Source organism: Convolutriloba macropyga, chromosome 11 (genome assembly GCF_964194025.1).
Source record: "Convolutriloba macropyga chromosome 11, txConMacr16.3, whole genome shotgun sequence".
Taxonomy (NCBI): domain Eukaryota; kingdom Metazoa; phylum Xenacoelomorpha; order Acoela; family Convolutidae; genus Convolutriloba; species Convolutriloba macropyga.
The window spans coordinates 31,299,258-31,314,987 of NC_134478.1; the positions used below are offsets into that span (position 1 = coordinate 31,299,258).

Here is a 15,730-nt window from a genome sequence, read left to right on the forward strand (position 1 = left end):
ATTTTTGTTGCATGTACAATGCTTTCAGCACCGCATTTAACTGCCACACCAAGTTGTCTGGATGAAAAAAGTTCAACAGCCTCAGAACTGGCCTCTTGCGCAATACATTTGGCTATGAGACGTCGAAAAAATTCTCCCACAGCGATTGGTCGTACACCTCCTTTTGTCTTTTTCAACGCTGTAAGCGAAGCAGAGCAAAAAGTTGGTGCAACAAAACTGGGGAGCTGCCCTCTGCTAGCCAAATTCACTAATTTTGTGATGCTTGTAATCTGTTTTTTGGACTGATCGGGGACTGCGCACGTTACGGCATGTAGAAGGTGCTCAGGGTACATTTTGGATGGACCGGCTGCTGTGAAGTTTGAGAAAGATCGCAATTGTTTAAACACAGACGCTTCGTCAAACTGATAAGCATAATTACTGTAATCATCAGTTTCCCTCGGTGGCACTTCTGCTGGATGAAAGTTCATCAACTCTTTTAGCGTTTCTTTATTATCCGGGGCCACTCCATCCGAAGACAAGATTTTTGCTGCACGTCCAAATTGGCCTTGAAGGCAGAGATTTTGCGCGTGCTGCAAGCGTTTCCATTGAATCATGATTTATTTTCTTGGCTTGTTTCATTTAGGCTGCTTCGAACCATAGCCCAGCATAGTCGCCATTCTTCCAACGCTCAAATCTATTTAACATGAGCCGTTCCTGCTGCTGTTTGTGTTTCTTCCCCCCTTTGTTGCTAGCACGCAGAACGCACTTGCTAATTGCAAAGAGTCTTCCAATTTTCTGGGGAATTTGGTTGAGAAACACAGCCCTCAATGATAGGTGTTAACAATTCAGACCATCTTATCTTAGACAAGTTTCTTGGCCTATCATGACTTACCCATTGTTTTGCGAGCTTTTCATTGCTCTAATTGCAAAGGTATTTTGTTTCCTTGTACTGTTAAAAAAACTCAATTTAAAAAAAATTTAAGTTTTTCTAGTTTTTTGTGTTCAATTTGTTTATGAATGCCGTTTCTATTCTTCCTTAAATGTTTTATGGCATTTGTGGAGGGTCAGGGTTCACAATTGTTGTTCTAATTGTTTAGTCATAAGTATGGGCAATTTTCTCCTTCGAGTCGTTTCCGGAATTCTTCCGGCTGTGTTGTTTTTACAAATGTTCAACCTACGAAGTTCATTGCAATTATTGTAAACGTGTGTGTCTTTTTTATGCAATTTTTTTTGCTTGACAGTTTTAACTTTTCATGTGATTTTTTACGCCTTTGACTTTTTGCGTTTCTTGTGATCTAAAATTCCTTCTCAATCACAATTCCAAGCAGCTGAACTGAATTGGCGGCACTTTAATACTGAAAGTCAAATGAAAAGGGCACAGAAACTGGTGCCATTTTCCACTTTAAATCTTAATAGTCGTATATGTTGACCTCTAATGTGGTTATTTGGAGCCCACTATTGAACTTCTTAGTCCCATTTAGAATCCCCCCCCCGACTGAAGCAGACTGCAATTGATTAGAGCTCCCTCTAGTCGTTCGAGAGCATTTCTTCCGACGTTTAGTCGGTTATGTGTCGACTTTTTTCACCGAAGATTTATCATTTGGACATTCTATTTAGTATTCAGGTGACTGGTAGAGCAGTAGAATATCAATAGAATTAATGAGCAGTGATGTTATTATAATTGTGTTTTGTCTACGTGTACCCCCAAAAATTGTTAAGTGAGATAATGATACGCGAAGCAGAACATAATAATTATTTATTATCCATGCTCTATAACAGAAAATTTTTCCTTAGATTTTATATCAATTAACCCTGTTAAACTAATGTGATGATTGCAAGCCAACCAGATTACACGACTTAAAACATTTACACGAATTTAATGGAAAAAGACCTTGTATTATCTGTCTTTGCTGAAAATTGAGATGTGTATGAGCGTCATATTTTGACATTTTTTGAATAGACTGCATATCGGGTGGCGCAATTCTTCAAGCATCTTTGTTCGTTATTTTGTTCTTTCCAGTTTTTTTTGCAAAGAGTATGCATAAAAGCTGCAAAATTGTTGGCTTTTCCTGTATTTTTTTTGTCAGATGGTCGCTTAAAACCTCCCATTCTATATTTGGTACTCGCATTTGTGTTCATATTGGTAGCGGAAGTTATTTCATTTGCTAATTTTGGTGATATCAATCGAAGTTTGAAGACGTTATTATAGCTGCGAAGCTGTAAGCTGAGCGTAGCTATATTGCGGTGCTCCTGGTTTTTTACAATTCAAAGAATTTGAATTGTATTGGGGCGCTGTCTTTTTTTTAAAGATCTGTTCACACATTTTCATGATTTCTGAAGTCAAATTGGAGTAGTGATTTTAGTCACGCCGAAACAGGAAGTGGAGCGAAAAAGCGAGTGTTTTTGCGGCGTGAAATTTTTTCGCTTTAAATTTAAAGTAGAGTAAGAAAACCGTGTTTGAACAAAAATTCGCTGTCTCGCTAGTGGTTTTTTGTTCACATGCGGCAATTTCACTTTGATTTTTACTTTTTATTCATTTTTTGGATCGGATTTTTTTCTGAATGGGTTTTCCAATCCATTCAGAGTCCTTTCTGGGTCTAGTTTTCTGTTTATTCAATGAAAATTCTTTGAATTGACGTCAGGACTTGTCCTGCTATGTTTTTTTGTTTCGTCGTCTGACGCTCTTTTTTCGTTTTACATTTGATCACACAGCAAAGCTAAAAAGTCAAATTTTCTGAATGACTTCTTCCTCTCACTAACGGCATTTGCGCGCGTGGCGTTATTTCTCACTCGCTTTAGCTAAAGTTTTTAGGTTATTTGCGTGATTAGATTTTGATCATACGTGACTTACCTCACTCAAGAAAATGACTTTCGCACTTTAAAAACTAGAGTTTAATTTGAATTATTTTAAGGTCGAAGGAACTCATATGTGTAATAAAGGTCCCTAATAAAAAAGCTTCCGCGCAATGAACTTTAACAAGCCTTATAACAGCTGTAAGCTGAGCTGAGCTATATCGTGGTGCTCTCGGTTTTTTTTCGTCGTCTGACGCTCTTTTTTCGTTTTACATTTGTTCAGACAGCAAAGCTAAAAAGTCAAATTCTCTGAATGACTTCTTCCTCTCACTATCGGCATTTGCGCGCGTGACGTTATTTCTCACTCGCTTTAGCTAAAGTTTTTAGGTTATTTGCGTGATTAGATTTTGATCATACGTGACTTACCTCACTCAATAAAATGACTTTTGCACTTTAAAACTTAAGGCTAATTTGAATTTGTTTAAGGTCAAAGGAACTCTTATGTGCAGTAAAGGTCCCTAATAAGAGGCTTCTGTGGAATGAATTTTAACAAGCTTTATTAATTTATCGCTGAATGTTTTTTAGCCTAATTTTTTGAGCGGCGTCGAATTTTTTTTCAATTTAGATCTGTATCTGTTTCTATCTTTATTATATGGCACGCAGGTCTATTCTTTCGCAGCTATTCCGGCAATCTGACGGCTATGTTTTTAGTCCTGTCTTTTCGTACAAAAATTACATTTTACATTTGCCTTCTGAACAGACGTTTTCGCTGCCGACTTAGCAGTGATCAAAATATTTTCAATGCTTTTTATAAAAGTTCCTGTTAGAATAATAATATTAAGTCAATAGACTCCTTAGTTTAGTTTTACCTTTCAGTATTATTTATTATGATATGTTGGTTTAGTGACCTATTGGTTTTGCTGAAACTTTCGATTAGTTTATTATTCCAATATTTCCTGATGGTGGAATTTTTGTGCGAGGCTCGCTTTTTTCTCTAGACCAAATCGGAAAATTTTATATACATCGAGAAAAATGAAATTGGTACCATAAAAAAGCTCTTCAAACGCAGTTATTGACACATTTTTTTAACATTAATAAGTATTTTCACCAGTTTTTCTCTTGCAGATATTTTTCCAAATGCTTTTTCAATGTTTCATAGTCACCCTCATCTTCCCAACTAGCTATTATTGCGGGCCTCGTTAAATTCAGTGAATTTGAATTGCAGTGGGTTGCTGTTTTTTTTAATTGCTCTCAAACGAAGTTTGAAGCAATTATTCGTAACATGTGTCTTTTTCGGCAAAATTTTTGCTAGACCGTAGTTGCTATTTTGTTCTAGAACTTTCTTTGCTTTCAGGTGACTATTTACCGTTTGACTGCTTATGTTTTGCGTCATCTCAATAGCTTTCATTCCGTATTAAACATTGTTGCTAAAAATTTGTTGTTTAAGCGATTGTGAGCAATTGATCATCCGTGACGTTATAGCTTAATAGTTGAGATGCCACAATGCTATCCTGGAGTTTGCGGGTACGAACACCTGATGTGTCGAACCCGCCCCGATGTGTCGAATCCGCAACAGTTTTACTTTTTGCCATATTTGGTTGATATTTGCGGTGAAGATTTTGTTGTCGGTGAAGATTTTGTTGTGTAGCAGAAAGAGAGAAAAAGCGATTATATTGAAGGCATGAATTTCTTGAACTGATTTTACTGCGGCTCCAGAAAACGGTGTATGAACAAAGTTTCGATGTTTAATAGGTTCGATTGTTTTCACTTGCGACTATTTGACATCTCTTTTCATTGTCTCTCATTCTCAGCTTGATTTCTTCAAAATGTAATACATGATTTAAAAATGCCTTTTTGAAGCCCCTCAAAAGGCAACTAATGGATTTTAAGACTTAGACGCAATTCAGTTTCAAGAAAATTGAGTGATTTTTTGAGTTTGCAAATTGAGTTTTCTGTTACACTGTCTTTTAATCTCTCTTTGGCTCCCTAATGCAGAATCTTCGAGTTCGATTATTCATTTACATGAAACTTCAACTATTTCAACAATCTATGATCTGTTGAAATCTTTAGTGAAATTTTGGTTTTTGTTGGTTTTGTTGTTTTGTCTTTTTGTATTACGGAAAACAGATCTTATTGGCTCTCTCTGAAGTTAAGTTTTAAGATATTTGATTGACTCTTTTTTAAAGCTGTCTTCAAGTCATTAGCGAAATTTTTGCAATTCTTGCCAATGTTTTGCCATTTCTTTCTCTTTGTTCTGTCATTCGGGCTCATCAGTGGCAGATCACGCGTTTTCGAAAAAAATATTGGTGAATGTTTGGGTTTTGCTGTTCTTGTTTTTCTTTCCCTTAGTGGTACTAATGACAGGTATTATTGGCTCTGTTATGAGTCGTCAGTATTGGTTTTTGTTTCTATCCGTATCGAACTGTTTTAACGACTTCGTTAAAAAAATGTGGTCTTTATGTTTTCGCCCTGTTTTAGTGTAATTTTGATTTACAATTTTGCACTTTTCTTTTTTTTTCAAATATATGAGTGATTATTTGCTCGCAATCGAAGTTTGAAGTAGTTATATAGGTCCGGCTGGTATTTCTTATCCAAGTATTCGTACTGCCAATTTTTCGTCGGATTGTTTTTTATCTGAAAAAATTACTTCTCGTCCTCAAAAACCGTTGAAGACATAACCAGGTTAAATGTTGGAGGGAATTAAGTTCTCGTGAGCCCTCCCGCTCACTAGTCTCCAAGTGCGCGATTCAACTAAACTGTTTAAGAGACAAAAATTTAGGTAAAAGTTAGCTGGCCTAAGCCGCAGCTAGCTAGTGACAAAGTCAAATCTCTTGCCAGTCGTTTGAAATGATTTTGCCAGTCGTAAGTCGTTGTTTTTTAGTCTTTGTTGTCATGTTTGTTCTGTTTCTTCGCTTACTCATTATTGACAGGTCTCATTTATTCGCTTTATAGTTTATTTGATTGTTCTTTTCTTTTATTGTGTTTTTAGTTGCTGCCTAATTTTGTTGTTTTTGTTACGTGGTCTCTTAATTGTTTTTGTAGTAGCGGGCTTATGCTTTCTAATGGCGGGTTGTTTAATTGGTGTCAAAGGTTTCAATTTCGAGCTCCTGGGCTTATGTTGAATTTGATGTCCTTTGTACATAAAACCTTTTTACCGTTGAATTCCTAATTTCTTAAAAAGTATTCAAGGGAAATTGGAAAAAAAATTGTTTTTAGATTACTGTTTTTTTCGTATGTATTGGTTTATGATTTGTTTACTATCAAAAGGTGTTCGTCTAGAGAGATTGCGTGTTAGCTTTAAAAATGGCTCAGCTCATTGTGGTCCTATTTAGGACTTTCTCTGTAATGGGTTTTTGTCAATTAATTTGCTTCGCTTTATCCAATTTTGCGCTTTGACATTTTGCACAAATCTTTGACTTTTCTGGGCTGGCTTCATTCTTCGCCCATTTAAAAGCTTTTAAGCATAATTTGCTCAGCAAATCAATGTTGAAATGCATAGTTGTTATATCGAAAAACGAATTCAAAGAAAAACGGGATAAAGTCATAAATCATTAATTCCCGTTGCCTCGTGTTTGTATCTCTTCAATGATTTCATTTCTTGTATAATTATTTTACTGTTTTTCACCCTCCTAGCTTTCAAATATATGAGTGAGTATTTGCTCTGAATTAAAGTTTGAAGTACTTATATAAATCCTTCTGTTATTTTTATGCAATTATTCGTTCTACCAACTTTTCGTCGGATTGTTTGTTCTACCAACTTGTCGTCGGATTCCGACATCGTCCTCAAAAATGGGTTTAGGCTTAAACGGGTAAAGGCTAGAGGGTATTAAGTTCTCTTAATCTCACTTATCTCTGAATTTGCTATTACCTAATTTGTTTGAGACCAAAATTTGGGATTCGAAGGTGGGTTTTGATCCCCTTAATTGGGCCAAAACTAGCCTGCCTAAGCTGCAGCTAGCTAGTGACCTGTTTGAAAACCAAGTGAAAGCAAACGATTGCTTTGTCTGCAATTGATTCTCACTAGTTTGGTCTATCGTTTTCAGTCTATAGATGCGGAGGGTCAATATTTTCGTGAACTTTTTTTAACATATGGCTTTTTAAAGGGCTAGATCTTGGAAAACAAATTTTTCTAATTGTTTCTAGATTTTTTCGTTAGTTTTTCCGCATAGTGTCATAGTTTTTTTGCCGGTATTACTTTGATATTGCTCCAAAAATGTTAATTGTCTGGTCATTAATTAATTCAATTCTTTGGATTGGAACTCAGGACATGCTTTTCTTTTAAGATCTGTTGACACGTTTTGCTGCTTTTTGACGTCTATGGACAAGTCAAGTCAAAACAAGTCAAATAAGTGTAGTGATATTAGTCAAGCTTAAGTAGCAAAGAAAGCGTTAATGCGATTAGGTTTGAGGCGTGAATTTTTCAAACTACTTTTAAAGTGAAGTGGATTGAGGAATTGTGTTTTGAGCGATTTTTTGGAGAATTTTTTACGTGATCCACCTTGACTTCTGTTTTCACTGTTTCTTCTCTTGAGCGATTTTAATGTAATACAGATGTAATGTAACTGCACCCACTTGAAGTTGCTAGATTTAGTAAACGCTAGTTAGTCCTTTTTATGACTACCACACTAATTGTTATCATAAAACAGTAGTGAATATTTGAATTTTGCCAATTCAGTTGAATATTGAAAAATATTTCTTATGTCCTATTACGTAGTGTCATTAATGACAGGTCTCATTGGTTGCTTATGAAGCATAAGTGGATTTGGTAAACAATTTGATTCCATGGCGATTAGTTGTGACCGGCATTGTGTCCTTTTGAAATGTAGTTTTTGTTGAATTTTTGTTTGGTTAGTATTCGTTCTACTTTGCTTTCTCATGATTTAATTAAATTAGGGACAGGTCTTATGGGTTGGCAATGGAGAGTAGGTAAATCGATGTAATTGTTTCACTTCAAAGCTAAAGCTCTTTATAACTTTGAGACCAATTTTTTGAAGTTTTATAGAATTTTTGAGGTGTGCGAGTTTTTATTGCTCACTTGGTTGTCTTACCTCTTATTTTCATTTTTGACAATATCTTTCAGTTTTGTTGTTTTTCTCTCGGCTTATCGGTAAGTCCCAAAGAGAACAACTCTCATTGGCCTTCTGGTGTGGTGCAATTGTTGTCAGTTTATCGGCTAAAATTTTTAGCTATCGTTTTCATTGAGATAATTTTTGATTACGAAATCTTCAAACAATATTGTGAATTTTAGCGTTATTTGTAGTTCAGTTCTCCCGTTTAGAGCTGCTAAAGTTTTTTACTGGTAAAATTTTAGGCATTCGGTAGTTAAGTATTTTGCCATGTTGTTATATAGTTTTTGTGAGTTTGACGGCAGTGACTTTCAGTAATATTTTTCTTTCTGTCATTTTCTTTAGTTTTGTGCATCTTTTTTTGCTTTGTCTCTCATTTGATTCCTACGCTCTTACTGCTTTTTGTACTCATTCTCTAAATTTTAATAGTTACTTTTCATTAAAAGGTTGATTTAATTATTTTTGCTTGAAACTTTAGATCGTGGTTAAATGTCGCTTATTTTTTTACATTTTTAATCTTTGCGCATTTAGCGTTGGTCATGGGCTTTTTTACGTACTTGTTCCTTGTTATGATTGTAATTCACGACTTGTACTGCTATGTTTTTCCTTCGCCGTCGAGCTTTATGTCACAACCCTATGACCTTTCAATTTCTTAAAATCGGCTTTTTGTGCTTTCGTTCATGCAATTTCAACTGGATTGAGCGCGGGATTCAATTTTTCAACCTTTGTGAAGCGAGGTTTTGCTAATTCACGTGATTAAGTTTTCGGTCTCACTCTCAAGAATGGCTTCTTCACTCTGAAATGGTCTTTTTTTACTTTAATTCAAATATATAAGACCATGTACTCTAGTTGAAGATTATCTGAAAGCAGCTAATAGAAGCAGCAACTATTTGAACAGATTCCTAATCAAAATTTAACTTTATCTCAGCACTTTATAAAAAAGATATTTTAAAGCTATTGTGGCTATTTTCTGACAATCTGAAACAGCTTATTTAAATTTGTAGCAATTTACTGCTAAAAGTGTATTGAAAACTGCAACGAAGACGGCAAAAATGTGAGTAATTGTATAAAATCGTTTCTAGTAACAAAATTTGATGCCTTTTCAATTTAGTTTTCTTTGTTTTTTTCTTCCTAGCTGCAGCGTTATTTAATCGCAAAACGTGAAACGTGATTTCTTACTCTTTCTTGCTGGTTGTGTTTTTTTTTGCTATTTGCATCCGTAGTTTTTTTCAACATACGTGAACTCTCATCAAGATCACATTGAAACATAAATTCAATTAAAATTAGTTTATGGTCAAAGAAACTCACTTCTATATAGAGGTCAGTATTGATTAAAAATTTTTAGAATGAGTTTGAGCATATAAAAAATCTAATTTTCTTAAAGTGTTTTTACATAGTTTTATTTGCGGCTTCATCGACTCATTTCTGTATCTTTCTATCCATATTCTACGTCACGTAATTCTTAATCGCAGCTATTTTTGGTAGTCTTCTGTGTGCTTTTATTCAGTTGTAGTCTTGTTTGGTAGAACTTAGTTATCGCTATTGCTTGGCAGGTCATTGCTAATTTCTCTATTCAACAAGATAAAAGTTGTATAATTATTTGCTTGATTACATTTCGGGAACTGATCATCATCATCATTGGGCTTTTCAGTCGGGGTCGACCATTTCCCGCCACTGTCACGAATAAGAGCTCTCCATTGGTGCCTGAGCGTAGCAATGGTGAACCTTTCTTCATTCGACTTTTTGTGAGACATCCTCGGGGGCTCGGTGTTGTTTCAATTCTTCGCACACGATGCTTCTCCAGGTGGGTTTTACACCACCGGGTGGCCGCTTCCAGGAGGGCATCTTGACGAACTCGAAGGTGGCGTTGGGGAGACAGTCCTCAGGCATCCTAAGAACGTGACCGAGTCAACTCAAGCGTCTACGTTTGATGGAGACGTCTAAGTTGCTGGTAACTGTGGGGTCTACTAGAGTTCTTCGCTGGCACCTCATGTCGAATCCCATCAGACTTTTCAGCTCTCTGGCGCGGAGCGGCCAGTTTTTGCAGGAGTAGAGAAGCCCACTGGTGATACAAGCGTCGTAGACTTTAATCTTCAAGAAGCGCAGAATGTCGTTCATGCACCAGAACATATCGAGGTTCTTCTTACTCGGCTCGGCCTATGCGGGACTTCACTTCTCGGGCTAGATCGCCGTTTAGTTGGATCGAGCTCCCCAGATATTTGAAATGTTTGACCAGATTGAGTTGGGCGCCGTTGCATGAGAGGGTGGCGTCTTCTGCTGCAGAATTCAGTCTTCTTTACGTTAATTTTCAGGCCGCAGGACTCGGCTTCAATGTTAAGGGCATCAAGAAGTCTTTGGATGTCATCAATGTTGTCATCGATTAATGCGACATCATCCACGTAATTTAAATCTGTCATGGCCGTGTCGTCCAGGCTGACACCAAACTTAACAGTTTGAAGCGCGGAGATCATGATATGGTCGATGACTAAGTTCAATTGAAAAGGGGCTAAATTAGAGCCTTGGCAAACTCCGGATTTAATGGCGAAGGATCGCGATGTCACGGTGAACATTCTAACTTCACTCCGATTCTCTTGTGTACATCGGGCGTAGCACACATATCACTTTGTGCACATATATCACATTTCGGGAACTGTTTTCCTTGTACGCACATACTTTGTATTGTAATGCAAAAATTTTTTTTCTAAGTGGGAGGAAAGAGTTCCCTTTTTCTGGATAGTCACGGCAGTTTGGTAATGAATCTGACTATTTATAGATAGTGCTTTATTCGTTGACAGAGATAGTGACTTACGTATTGTGCTTTTTTAGGTTTCCTGAGACTTGGACAGCCCTGTGTTGTGACTTTGAGTTGGCAGGCTTTTTTCCGAGCTGTGATAGTGAGCGAAGATTGCGTGGAAAGCGTTGAAGTTCTCCTGGTGGATTTTGGAAGCACGCGTTTCGTAGAACGAAGTGCGGTATTCGTCATGGACCGGGCTTTCATGGGGCCACCAATGCAGGTAATGTTCTTATATTTGCTACCTGTAGTGAAGAATTCATGGTTTTTGCGAATCATTGATCTTATAAACAGTTCTTCATGTAAAGAAAGTTGAAATTCGGTGTGAGTGTAATTGACTCAAACAAAGTTTGTAGTATTTATATTAGTCCTACGGTCTTTAAGCGATTTATCACGAGCGCTTTTTCGTCTGACGCTTTTAACTTTTTGTGCTCAAAAACGGATAAGGAATGGTGGGCATTAAATGAATGAGCTGTTTACTTAGAGCCTGACGCCTTACTAGTCTCTAAGTATGCGATTCACCGATACCCGTTGAGAAGACATGAATTCATGGTGTAAAAGGGGCGGGGTTGTTAATCGAGAGGTTTGACCCCCTTTCCCTCCCCCCAAACTCGTCCGTCCCCCCCACCCCTCCTCCAGCCTAGTGCTAGCATCCCAAAGCCCTAGCAGCCTATCAAAGTCAACCGTTTGCTAGTCATTGGAGAGTATTTCACCCGGCGTCAGTCCGTTATGTTTTGCCGCTTAGTTGGATCGTTTTGAATTTTAGAGTTTCCCCTCCTTATTCGGTCTAATTTCTGTTATTCAAGAATTTCGGAAGTTATTTCTTTCTATCATGTTAGAAAGATTTTATTGGACAGTCGGTTATATTAACTGCTCTCAAACAGTTTGGCGAGTGTACTAATCCGGACGAAACCCGGGGGCAATAAGTTCTCTAAACTCCCTTTCGGCTTATTAATAGCCGCCCTCCCTCATATTCTCAGCCGGCTATTATAGCGCTCCTATTTTTTTTAATAGCCGCACAGCGATAGCTGGGGCTATTATTGGCCTTCTCTTGGTTTTTTTTTATTTCGTCGTCATGATTTTTGTTACGACCATATGACGTCACAGCCACTTTTTGTTCATTCGTTCATGCAATTTCAACTGAATTGCATGTGTGACGTCATTTTTCGCTCTTAGTGGAGCGAGTTTTTTTGTTCATTCGCGTGATTAAATTTTTGGTCACACTTGACTTTCCTCACTCTCAAAAATGACTTCCTCACTTTGAAATTGACTTTTTTTAATAGCCGCCCTCATCTTCTCAGCCGGCTATTATAGCGCTCCTATTTTTTTTTTACTTCGTCGAATAAAAAAATGTTTCGCTTTACCTCATTTTGCCGCTTTTTCAACATTTTGCGTGATATCTTTTTGACTTCTCTAGGCTAGTTTCTCTCTTCTCTCATTCTGCTAAAAATGATTTTGAACAGCAGTTGCTCAGCAAAGCAATTCAAAATGAACAGAGTCAGTAAAAAAATTGAAGTCAGTAGTAGAAACGGGATAAACCCATAAAGCCCAATTTTAGATGCCCGCTATTTGAACGTCGTTCCTATAAGTCTTAGTCACCATCTCTAATGCTTATTGGTATTGATAGTAGCCCCTGTAGCCGCTCTCTAAGAAACAGAAGTACGTTATGTTCAACTACGAAATGCCATCAAAATAAATCGGACTTAAAAAATGTTTTTGTACAAAAATCTTTTTTTTTTCAATATCTTCTATTCTTTCAATCCCAATCATGCTTATTGGAATCAACGGCGGCTATTTTCCGGCAATCTGCCGGGTATGTTTACTTTAATTCAGAGATAAGTCAAATGGGTGTGTGTCACTCTAAATGAAGGTTATTTGAGATTAGCTAATAGAGGCAGCAATAACTTATACAGATTTTAAATCAAAATATAACAGTCTGTCTTTTACTGTTTTTATTTTTTGAGACTGCCGATCTACGAATCTATTGCGGCTATTTTCTGGCAATCTGCCAGCTATGTTTTACAATTCAAAGAATTTGAATTGTATTGGGGCGCTGTCTTTTTTCAAGATCTGTTCACGCATTTTCATGACTTTTGAAGTCAAATTAGAGTAGCGATTTTGGTCACGCCGAAACAGGAAATGGAGCAAAAAAGCGAGTGGTTTTGCGGTGTGAAAATTTTTTGCTCTAAATTTAAAGTAGAGTGAGAACACGGTGTTTGAACAAAAATTCGCTTTCTCGCTAGTGGTTTTTTTGTTCACAAGCGGCAATTTCACTTTGAGATTTACTACACTTTTTTACTACACTTTTACTACACTTTTTTATTTTTCGGATCGGATTTTTTTCTAAATGGTTTTCCCAATCCATTCAGTCCGTACTAGGTCTAGTTTTCTGTTTATTAAATGAAAATTCTTTGAATTGTACGTGAGGACTTGTCCTGCTATGTTTTTTTACTTCGTCAAACAAAAACTGTTTCGCTTTTACCTCATTTTGCCGCTTTTTCTACGTTTTGGGTGATATCTTTTCGACTTCTCTAGGCTAGTTTCTCTTCTCTCATTCTGCTAAAAGTGATTTTGAACATCAGTTGCTCAGCAAAGCAATTCAAAATGAACAGAGTCAGTATAAAAAATTGAAGTCAGAAATAGAAACGCTATGAACGCATAAAACCCAATTTTAGATGCCCGCTATTTGGACGTCATTCCTATAAGTCTTAGTTACTATCTCTAATGCTTATTGGTATTAATAGTAGCCTCTCTCTGGGAAACAGAAGTACGTTCAACTACAATGCCATAAAAAAATCGGACTCGAAGAATGTTTTTTTACAAAAATCTTTTTTGTTTATTATCTTCTGTTCTTTCAATCACGGCGGCTATTTTCCGGCAATCTACAAGGTATGTTTAAAGTATAACTGCTAGAAATTGATGAACAGAGAGGCTCCGGAAAAAAGATCAAATCAAATCTGTCGGGTTTGTTAGATCCGTTGTTGGTTGTTTTGTTTCCGAAGAGTTCGTCGATTGATATATTTTCGTGTGCCGTCATCTCCTATTTAAGGAGGGGTGCCCACTGGTTCCACTCCAGTGGTGGGTGTTGCGGATAATCAAGAATATCGAGTTAGTTGCAGAACCGAAATATCACAGCCTGGCTCTCGAGCTTTACGTCGGCCTGGTTCTTCACTGGGTTCAATTGACTACTAATCTGTAGAAACAATTAGTCGCTAGGACGCATTAAGGGACTATCTTTAATTTTGATTGAAGTTAAGAAAATCGTTAGTGATAATATATGTTCAATCGCCTGCTGAAGTTTGTGAGGCTTCAGCCACTGTTAGTAATGTTGCTAACTTATTGTCAAGAAAGCTCAACTAACTTAAATTTCCGAAGATCTTAAGATCTAGCAAAACTTAGCAAAAAAGACGAAAGTTGAAGAATCAAATTTTAGTCTAATCTGAGAGCCAACTGCTCTTTGTAACAGTTTCTAATTGTTCCAAATACATTATGATTGCACAATTCAAACAATTGGGTTAAAGTAAACAATCAGGTAAATATCATTTATAACATCTTTTTTACTCGTTCATGATTGGTTAATCAAACAAAGTGATTTAAGTCAATGTTTACAGATTAAATGTCAAATTACTGCAATATTTACTTTCGTTGACATAAGCGCGGATGATAAGTACGTACTTCTAAATGCCTCAATTGTTTGATATTCGACCATAAATAAACACCTAAAGGATCATAAAATTAACAATTTAAGAAATTTGACAATAAATAATAAAATATCAAAAAATTGCACTTTGCAACGTTCAAGTGCCAATAGTCACACTTTTGGTTCTGATGCGGTAAAATTCAATAAGTCTCTGGAATAGCTTAGAGGTTAGCTTAACCGTGTGCTTTAACCTCGCGTTGCTCAGGTTTTCCCTTCCCAAAATCGGGATTGTACAAATTTTCGGTCCCAACTTGTAAAATTTCTGTTTTGACCATTTTTGAGTTTTGACAAATTCTGCTCTTATTCAGTTTCATACGTTATTTCTTGCTGTCTGATTTCTCTTGTTGGTGATTTGATGTACCGGCAACATCACCGGCCCTGTTTTAGTTCTCAGAAACACCATCGTAGATTACTGGCGCTAACTGTACGACTGGCCGGTTCAACTCTCCCGGATGTGCCATTGTGACTCGCTGATCGCACAACACCGTCGTTGACCATAAAGCTTTCAGTTATTCGTCCCAGTTTGTCCTCACAGCGTTGCACAGAATCATCTATTAGCCAAACAAGTTCACATTCTTTCAGATTTCGCACATGCTATTTTGACCACTTCGATATCTGGTTCCATTGTGGAAGGTATTCGCGATTCCAGCTTTTCCAGATCATGTCCGCATATGCTTGAGCCGTTTTGAAGGACTTTCCCAGATCATGATAACGCTCACTGGATGGCATGAAGGGAGCAGTCGAGTTTTCGCGTCCTAGCATCAGTGCCGATTTGGAGTGAGTGCCGTCAACTTTCCGGGGTCGTCACTTACTGCTGTCAGGGGTCTTATGTTGAATGTTTGCTCTACAAAACATTATAGTGCTGAGTACCTCGTTGGTGAGGATTCGGTTGTTCAAGATTGCAATAATGACTTTCTTGCAACTTTGAACCAGTCTCTCTGAGATTCCACCAAAGTGTGGACTCCAGGTGGATTGATTTTCCAATTGATCTTTCTCTGAACGAAGTCACTCTCAATCTTAGCTTTATGCCACGCGTCCTTGAATGCTTGCAGCTCGTTGGCTGCTCCAACAAAATTAGTTCCTTTGTCACTGATGATGATGTTTGGGTAGCCACGTCTTGCAATGAATCTTGTGACTGCAGCTAAACATGACTCGGTCTCTAATTATAGCTACATTTATAGCTGCCATGGTTTATGTTGGGGAATCCATCTGAAGCTGGCATCCGTCCGTAGAAAAGTGTCCACTGTCTGATCTGTCGTAAATTATCTTGGACTACCTTTGTCTTTCGGCCGGTCAGTTACCCCGATTGGATATTAGTTTGGTATGTTAGATCCGTTGTGGCTGGTTTGTTTCTGAGGAAGTCGATTGATGTTTTCATGTGCCGCGATTGTCAATTATCTC

General features: G+C 37.2%; 1 protein-coding gene across 3 annotated transcripts in view; it reads left to right on the forward strand.

Moving 5' to 3' along the window:
- The window catches only part of LOC142349710 (uncharacterized), an 88,636-nt gene that overhangs the window by 28,263 nt on the left and 44,643 nt on the right, over positions 1–15,730 (forward strand). For all 3 annotated transcript variants that reach the window (XM_075401442.1, XM_075401441.1, XM_075401440.1), the window contains exon 2: positions 10,665–10,852. In XM_075401442.1, the coding sequence (XP_075257557.1) occupies positions 10,665–10,852 (188 nt within the window). The remainder of the gene's footprint in view (positions 1–10,664; positions 10,853–15,730) is intronic.